At 44.1% G+C, this 8,989-nt stretch overlaps 1 protein-coding gene across 1 annotated transcript; it reads left to right on the top strand.

The window, feature by feature from the left end:
• Positions 1-3,924: 3,924 nt before the first annotated feature.
• On the top strand, positions 3,925-7,358 carry LOC115690679 (uncharacterized). Its single transcript, XM_030617114.2, has 9 exons — positions 3,925-4,246; positions 4,446-4,674; positions 4,851-4,967; positions 5,147-5,339; positions 6,061-6,131; positions 6,206-6,283; positions 6,518-6,605; positions 6,732-6,787; positions 6,893-7,358. Exons 1-9 carry the CDS (start codon positions 4,181-4,183, stop codon positions 6,967-6,969), a joined length of 975 nt encoding a protein of 324 aa, XP_030472974.1. The 5' UTR covers positions 3,925-4,180; the 3' UTR covers positions 6,970-7,358.
• The last annotated feature ends 1,631 nt before the right edge of the window (positions 7,359-8,989 follow it).

Raw genomic sequence — 8,989 nt, 5'->3', positions numbered from 1 at the left:
CCGCCACGGTCGGTGTGGACCTTGAGCCCATGGACAGCCGATCGATGGATGCTGGGCCGCCGCACATCGTGACGCAGCTCCCATGGTTTTCATGCCTCGGCCAATCTTTGGTTTGGTTTCCACTATGATTTATAGCTTCGAAGTTTTTGTCAATTCAAAACCAACTCGTCCAGAAAAACTCATGGTTATTCCAACTATAAATAGCCCACTTGGATTAGATTGGGTTCGAAGATAGCCCGAGACGGTAGATGGCCGACCCCGCGTAAAGGTAAGTGCGTTCCACGCACACGTTAGCATCGATCCGATTTGGATAGAATCGTGTGAAGTGAGTGCGGAATTCGATTTTCGTGCGTGACTTTTCGAGCCGAGCATCGGGGTGCGAGAGAGGCTAAACGGAAGGGTCCGATAAAATCGCGAAAGACCGCCGAATTTTTCAATCCGATTAATCCGTCTTTGATTTTCAGTGATTTGGTCCAAGCATCGATTGATCCGGGGGTGCTGGTCATGGAGAGTTCTAAAGTCGAGAAATTTAAGGCTAGCTATGAACGCTATTGCAATTATGTATTCGGCAAAGACAACAACGTATTTTCCACAGGCCACCAAATCTCAATCAACACCTACCAAAACTCAACGACAGAGAGAGAGAGAGAGAATGAGATTCCCGTTGTCCTACGAGTCGCCGACGGCGATGGCTCTATCGGAAAGCCCGAGAGGCGACGGGGACATCTCCCGGAGATGAGGTCTGGTCTCGAGGTGACCGGGCCACCAGTCGACGACCGTCTCCGGCTCCCGCTTGATCTTCCTCACCCGGCTGTGCACCGCCGTCTCCGCCTCCCGGGCCGCCGCCGCCGCCGCCGCCTCCTCCTCCTCCCCCTTTCCTCTCCTCTCGCCGACGGCGACCCACCGTCTCTGCTCCATCTCCCTCCGCCGCTACTCTCTATCTCTACGCCGGAGGCTGGTGGGGAGTTCGTTGGTGGGTGGCGACGGGATGGCGCGATATATAAGCGCAGAGAGAGAGAGAGAGGCGTAGAAGGTAAGGGAAGAGGAGGAGGAGGAGGAGGGTGGTGAGCGAGTGGGAGTCAGTGAGTTGGGTGAGCGAAGGCGGGGAAGAGAGATGACGACGAGTTTTTTGTCTGATTCTCCCAACGAAGACTCCTCCCTGTTGGACCGTGTTACACGTGGGGGAAACGCCGAAGATGATCCTGCGCCGGTCGCCTGTAAAGGGCAAGTTGCTTGGTCCCGCGCTTGCTGCTGACCGTTCGATTGCTGAGCGGTGAGAGACCCCGCGCATCTCTTGTGAGGGCCCGTTTACCCACGCTTGTACATTGCTTGGCTGCGTTTGGTAGTTCGAATAAGAAAACAAAATATCATATCCGGTGTTTGGTAACATCGTTCGGACCGGATACTCTGGATATACCTAGATAAAATGTCGGATAAAAAGTCAGGGCTAAAGGGTGGGATAAACTTGGATCAAATAAAAAAAATTTAGAAATTGCTTAACAAATTCCTTCCAAGAATGGAGTGATGAAATCTGGCTTCGCCAACCATCGTGCAAGGATTGCCGCCACAATAGCCCGATTATCGTCACTTCCAACCACCGTGCAATTTGTCATCGCCTCTAACCACCGTTGATCGTCGTCGTCGTCCAACCGATCGTGTTCATGTTCTGACAACAGAGGGTGAAAATGAGAAGTTACATGTCACGTGTCTATCGCCATCGAAGAATTGGAATACTTCCATGAGTGCGCCAACTCCTTCGAGGTCGTCATCCACAACAGAGGCTTGTTCGCCCTTGCTATTCTCTACCCCCAGCGCCATGCACCGGTGGATCTCCATCCACCTCTTCGCCCTTCACGACCCCGGATTGTTGGTGACAATACCAAGTGGCGCTTGAGCTTCGCATGCGGTGTCCACCGCCCTGTCACTACCATTAATGTCTACTTCGGCCGTTGTTGCCTTGTCTACTAGATTGCGGCAATCGCTACCTCCTTCGATTCTCCACAACCCCCTCGGCGACACGAGACTCATCTTCGCCAATGTCCAAATCGCTTCTGATACGGTGAAGCTAAGAGAGAATTACGATCTGAAGGTGGACATGGTGGTAGATCTGGCGAAATTGGTGATGAAGGAGACGAACCAGAGGGAGCTTAAGGAAGTGGGTTTGAGACGCTAGCGAGGGAGCTTAAGCGATAAGATTGTTAGAGATTGCTATGGACAAATGAGATTTTCAAATATTTTTATCTCGGATGAGATTTTCCACAATCCGAAAGATGTTTAGAAAATTTCTAATCCCACTTTATCCTATCATGTCCGAATCTAAATCCGGTAGAAATATTCCTTAAGTTTAACCTAGCCATGAGAAAATTGTATAACGTACTAAATGTGGATACTCGAACATTTTGACTATGTCGAGATTTTCGAAAATTCCAAAATCAAAAGTAAAAATCACTCCAAACTACCGTACAACAATTAGCGAAAAATAATTATTTCATCTGTCAATCTAACAGGGAACGGATCGGTAACGATATCCCTATTTGTAATTTACGACTAAGAATCTGGACATATATTTATGTGCACGCGCGGGCGCTCTTGAAACCTTTTTTCAGCTGAAATTTTCATGATCACGAGCTACGAACAAAGTAAGAACCGAGCCGGGTTAAAAGTTCTCGCTCCACCTTTTCGACTTAGACCACTCGATCGACAGGCTCCCTTTACGGAAATTGTGGTGTCGCTATCTCATGAGAAACCAGATCGTTTTCACATTCATAATATTTTGTAATTTCTCCATCTATTTATGCATGACAAAACTACGTTTCAACGATTCACGTATCCATATGACGGGGATATGGCCGTGAACACACCATAGAACTTCTCGCCAAAGCAGCCGAGGGGCGTGCAAAATGAGATAAATATTTCCTGGGTCATGTTCAAAGGATTCTCGATGGCAACCATTATTCCCAGAGGTTAGCCGAACATGCACCAACTCTTCTAGGCAAAAGAAAAAAAGGGGACAAATATCCGCGGTTGACCGTGCTTCAATTATCGTGAAAATTATGCAAATGATTCGTGGACATCCGATCGATACGCAATACCATCTCTAAAATTCAAATTTGTTCAATATAGATCCATCAAAATAGGCCATCATAGACACATTTCTTAATCCGTATTTGATGGACTGAGTTGTTATATGGGTTATTTATATTTTGTAAATGGATTTAAATATAATATGAGCGTTAAATGAGTTTACAATTTATTTATACCCCCAATTCACGTCTTTGTCTCTCTCTTCATCCTTTCTTGCCCTCGTTCGATCTCGCTCTCACTCAACTTAATTTGGGTATGAGTTTTCGTAAATTAAGTTAGATATGGAAGTATTTTAGTATTATAGATTTGGTTGGGTCGGGTCCGGTATGGATCACTAATGGGTCAAAATGGATTAAATAGTTCTATTTGGGTCGGACCATTTTCAGCCCGATTCACCTGTTTGACGGGTCTAGTTCAATGTGGTATCCGAACTATTTCTAAACGTCGTAGTCAAACATTATTTGATGAAGTAGATGGGTTGGATTTTTAAAAAAACGATGAGCATACATGACCATCTTTTTATGCCAAACTTGACAAACGGAAAATGCTAATAAATTTTAGAATTTGATTGCACTAGCTTAATAAAATTTTAAGAATTTATTACACATTTTAAAAAGATTTAAGACTTACTTATACTTTTTAAAACTCAATCGCACTTTCGCGATAATCTTTTACGACTTTCGGCGCACCTGTCCCGCTAAGTCAATATGAATTGGATCGTTAAATCGGGTCGGCATCGTCCATTCAATTGGACGGAGTCAATTTTCGGAACGATACCGAGCCGATCCAAACACGATTCGCTTCGCACCGATCGCCCCGACATAAATCAAAATCGGCCTGTGATCGGGTCTGGTTTCGCACTGATCTCCCGCTCGAGCGAAGTAGCCGTTGAATGGTACGCACGCCGGACAGTGGGACACGTTCTTCGAGAAACGACGCGACCTCCAAAAAGGAACGTCTCATCTGCTCGCAGAAAGCAAAGATCAACAACAATGGAGTGAAGAAGACGACGACGACGACGAAGAAGACGACGGTTCCGGCATCGTCTTCTCCGTAGCTAGCCGTCGATCGACACCGCCGTCGCGACGCGCCGCAGATGGGGCGATCTCCGGCGCCGCGCGACTACGAAGGCCTCCGGAATGCTCGGATCCTGGAGAACCAGGTCCCCCCCCCTCTCTCTCTCTCCTTCCGACGAACCGTTCGCTTGCTTTTTTCGGTCATCCGGATTTCACTGTCGATGCGTTTCGTCTCGTTGATCGCTCGAAGAAATCGGCCGTTTCGGTTTTGCTCCCGGGTTAGGGTTTGGCGTTTTCTGCTGTTGTTCGTCGTCGCGGTGATAGGATGGAAATTTTTTTTTGCAGGCTCGGTTGGCGTCTTTGGGACTGCAAAAGACGATTCACGAACTCCGCTCTCTGTCTTCACCGGCGAAGCCGGTTAGGGCACAGCGGAAGAAGGTGTACTCCGTCGGTGCGCTGCGTCGCTCGGAGCGATTGAGAGGGAAGCCTGCTGTGAGAAGTGCTGCTTCGGTGCCGGCGCGATGGCCGGGCCGCTCGAATGGGAAATTCGCCGGCGGCACGAAGATGGAGAAAGGTATCACCGTGTGAAAAAAAAAATGACCTGTTTTGGCACATTTATGTGAAATGGGTTTCCTTCAGTTGAGTTTATTTGGTATTGGGAGGCGGAGTGGCATGTGCTTTTTTGAATATTTCATATTCATATGTCAGTTTAATTGATATGGTGTGATCTGCTATGTGAGGCAAAATCAGGTGAAATTAGCCATCTGCGTCGTTCCGATCGGTTGAAACGTACAGCTGCTGAGTCGGTGCCCAAACGACTCGCGGCATCGGATTCTTCAAACGGCTCGCCTGAATCATCTCTCGAAGGTATCACTTGTACTTGTTTGGCCGACATTTGGGCATGATAGCTTATTCAAGTAGCAAATTAACCATGTGCTTTTTAGCAAGTGTTGCTTGCCTCACTGAACGATACTCTTCAGAGCAAATCCATTCATTGTATGTATGCTGAAGCTCAGCTCTTTCCATGTGGGTTAATGGAAAAACAGGGAGTGGTCATGAAGATGGTGAAGAGCTTTGGTCTACTGGATGTAAAAGCATCAGGCCTGCCAATAAACCGCTGCTGAAACTACAGGGCTTAGAGTATCATCTTTCAGCTGATGCTTCTTCCAGACGTTGCGATAGCAAGGGCAGGGGCAGCATCTATGATCCCATTTTTGGAATTTCTTGCCATTTCTGCAGGTGCTTTGTGCTTTCACACATTCACGTTATTCCCACCAATCTCATTTGAGTAGAGGATAAATGGGCAGGAGGCCGATGTCCTTGGCACAATGGAGTTCATACTTCACCTTGTCTTAGTAGTCGTCTTATATTGTTAGATCGCTGAAAGGCCATTTTAATAATCACATGGAATTGTTGATGCTGGAACTTAGTCAACCTTTGATTAAGTACATGAGAAGTTACTGAGAAGGTTCATTAGTTCCTTTCTTTCTGACTTTGGAGCTGGACCATCGATAGCTTTAGCCGAAGAAGTAGAAGAAACAAGAATTGGAGCCAAAAGTTGCAATTCAAAATCCAGTACTCAATGACAAAAAAATTGTCCTCTTCCTTATATTTCTGCAAGATACAGCAAGGATTGGCTTTTATTTATCTGGTTTTGTTATTTTAATTGAAAAGTAATGCTGGAACAGATAATCTGTATCATCAGCTAATTTTCCATTTGATAGCGATTGATAAACCATTTTGTGGCTTCACTAATCCATCTCAGATGCTTCTGAAAAAATTCATGGGTGGTGGTTGTCATTATTTCCTTTTCTCTTTTGGCATGATGTGCACATTGTTTCCATGGTTATAGTGAATGTACCATGAAGTTCCTCTTGCAAATGGCGTAATTAAACAATGAAGCCATTATTCTATGATTGAGTGAAGAACTAGTTGCTAACAAAAGCTGCAAAAAGTGCAGGCAAAAGAAATTGTGCGGTGAAGAAGATTGCAAACGATGCGGTAATCTTGACATGGACGAACCATGTATAGGTCAGTTAGGACTTGATGCATTCTCAAAAGCCAAGAATTCCCATGGTTTGTAAGGTTTTCCATGTCTCGTGCAGGAAAGACGGATTGTTCAGTTTGCCATTCTGCCAACGGTGTTCTCTGCCGTGCTTGTCTCAAGGTTAGATATGGTGAGGGTAAGATGCTCTCCTATGGAAAGTCGATGGAAAAGAATCTGTAAAATCATGGCTATTAGCTTTTGTGTCTGAAAGGAACAATGTGTGAATAGATCCATGTTTTATTACTGCGATTATAAGGGAGATATTGGTTTCTTTTTGTTGGCTCTGCCAAAAGCTGGCAATTTCATGCACCGAGCTTTCCAACTGCTGCCAAGCATGCAAATCTTTTGCTAAATTCTCCCTATGTTGCAGAGATGGAGGAAGTAAGGGAAAACAAAGATTGGATGTGCCCTCACTGCGTTGAAGCAACTGGATCAAACCCATACTGGATATGTAATAGGTAAACTTTTATTGGTCATTCACTTGACAGTTTGGAATCTCTCGCCTACGAAATTTTGGGTTCTGCACATCTGTTACTTTCATTATGATTGACACTAAGTTCATCATCGCCTTCATGTTTCGGAAGTTCAATATGCTTGAAGAAGCGAAACAGGGCACCGACAGGAATTGCGGTATACAGAGGTACGGACAGCTGCTCTCCTCCTCATCGACGATCCTTTTTTGTGCTCTGTTAAGTCAGCCCTTATCTCTGAGTTCTCATGACGGAATTACCTTTTGCAATTGAAGCTCGGGATATGGGATACAAGTCCGTGGCGCATCTTCTAATGGATGAGCTCCAACGAGCCGCAAAGCGCAGGCGGTGATGGCGAGGGCGGGTATCGCCAAAGCAATGGATTCCCAGGTCGAAATGCGGAGAAAGACCAGCAACAGGAGAGGCCCGGCTACAACATCTCGGCAACGGCATTGTGTTTTGGATCACATACTAGACTTTCGACGAAAACAACTGCAGTTCTGCTAAGTGTGTCTTGCAGATTTCTTTTTCGTCCAAGTTAAGACAGCCGTTAGCACTGTTGTAAAACCACAGCTTCATTAAACCGTTGGGCATTTTCACCTTGATTTTGATTATTTTTTGGACACTATCTTCTCAGTCCCTTTCTCAATGCTCAAGTGAAATTTTGACGAAAGCCTATTATTATCAGCTCGAAGAAGACTGTCAATTTGTTGGCAATTCAATTTTTCTAAGAAATCTTTTTTTCGATTTGTGGGAAAATGGGGAAAGGGGGAATGTTTCTTTGTTCGCGAAATCAAATATCTTCTATATTTCTCAAAGGAAAAAGAATATGGCTCGAAATCAAAATCGGGATTGTCCAACTCAAAAGTCAACTTCTTTTTTTTTTATATAACCTCTTCGGAAATCGACCTTTCGGAATTGATGATTGTCGAATTGCAAATCAATAAATTATAAATGCGTAACGAAATTTCAGCTTTCCACCAAAAAAAAATTGATGATAATTTGCAATAACAATTCACAAGTTTTTTCCATGGTCAAACCGCAATCTACTTCTCCGCAGCAGCCATCCTTCAGCTGCCGATGTTTCTTCCCCTCCCGCTCGCGCTTCGGCTAGATCCGCCGCAGTGGCCCAATAGTTCCGCGACATGTGTACTAAGACAGGAGCCTGCCGCTTCATCAGCAGACACGTAGGTCCGTCAAATCACGGCTTACCATGGGCACGACTCCAGCCTATCACACCCTCCTCCGTCAAAATCAGTAAAGCTTGGAAATAAAAAAAAATGAAACCGGAAAAACAAGTCGTTTTATTCGACCGCTCCGGTTCAACCTGAGCCGGCTAGACCGAACACAATATATTATTCCGTGGCCTTACCTCGGTTTCTCTGAAAGGAGAACCACAGGTTATTTCCCATGTGTAACTAAAAATTTCCTTAAAAAACTGATTGTGTCTAAAACAGGCGAACCGATCGATAAAATTTCATAGCATGAAAATCATGGAGTCTCTTCTTCTTCTTTTTTTTTTTTTTTTTTTTTATAAAATGTGTCAACCTATTCGATAAAAGATTAAATCGATTCTCTTATAAATCCAAAAGCATATTATTCCATAAAAAAAATTAAACTCAAACAAACGTTTTTTTTTCAACAATTTTCTCACTTTTACTCAAACCTTCACCGTACATATCCATGTGCTTGCAATTTTCCCCACTTCATGATACCAAAATCCGACAAAAATCACACTATTAGATTTTCTCTTTTGGCTCGACAATATATATTCCGCACTCGTCTATTTTAGCAATATATATTTTGTTCATCTTTTTGTATAGGGTATGACAAGTGGAAAGTGTTGCTATATTAAAGTTACCAAAACATTTGGAAGCCCACAGTGTAAAGTAATAGTATTGCTCTCAAAAGCACATAAGCTTCGACTGGTTTAGACCATTTCAGAACCTTTCCATTTTAATACTTAGACAACAGTTTGAGCATCTGTGCTTGGTCCGGCACACCAGTATAATGCAAGAAATCAATTAAGAATCCTAATGAGAGAAACAACAAGAAAACATCGCATTACCAACTGACAAGCACAAAATATGAAGGTAATGTCCCCTTGAAGTGAGGTAACTTATAGTTGGTAAAGAGAAACACAATCTCGAAAACGCATTCTAAAACGCGGAAAACATGCTCATTCTATACTTGAATCACCGATCGAACGAAGCATATTACGTAAACGAACATACCTCTTTGCCACAGATTAAATGCCCCTATTGCAGAGAGAGATAGCGATCCTTCTTCGCTTTTTTTTAGTTTCAAGTGAGTGAGAGTTTTTACTTCTGGATTATGAAACAAATTCATACACACTTTAGGACATACGTGAG

This window comes from Syzygium oleosum, unplaced genomic scaffold (assembly GCF_021117445.2).
Source record: "Syzygium oleosum isolate NSW1041296 unplaced genomic scaffold, Sole_v2.1 Sole_v2.01, whole genome shotgun sequence".
Classification (NCBI taxonomy): Eukaryota; Viridiplantae; Streptophyta; class Magnoliopsida; order Myrtales; family Myrtaceae; genus Syzygium; species Syzygium oleosum.
Note: the sequence above shows the minus strand (reverse complement) of the source record. Positions and strands in the feature narration are given on the sequence as shown.

Coding starts and splice junctions, on each gene's coding strand:
- LOC115690679 (XM_030617114.2), top strand. CDS start 4,181: ATGGGGCGATCTCCGGCGCCGCGCGACTACGAAGGCCTCCGGAATGCT. Junction 4,675..4,850: donor CGGCACGAAGATGGAGAAAG/GTATCACCGTGT, acceptor AGGCAAAATCAG/GTGAAATTAGCCATCTGCGT. Junction 5,340..6,060: donor ATTTCTTGCCATTTCTGCAG/GTGCTTTGTGCT, acceptor CAAAAAGTGCAG/GCAAAAGAAATTGTGCGGTG.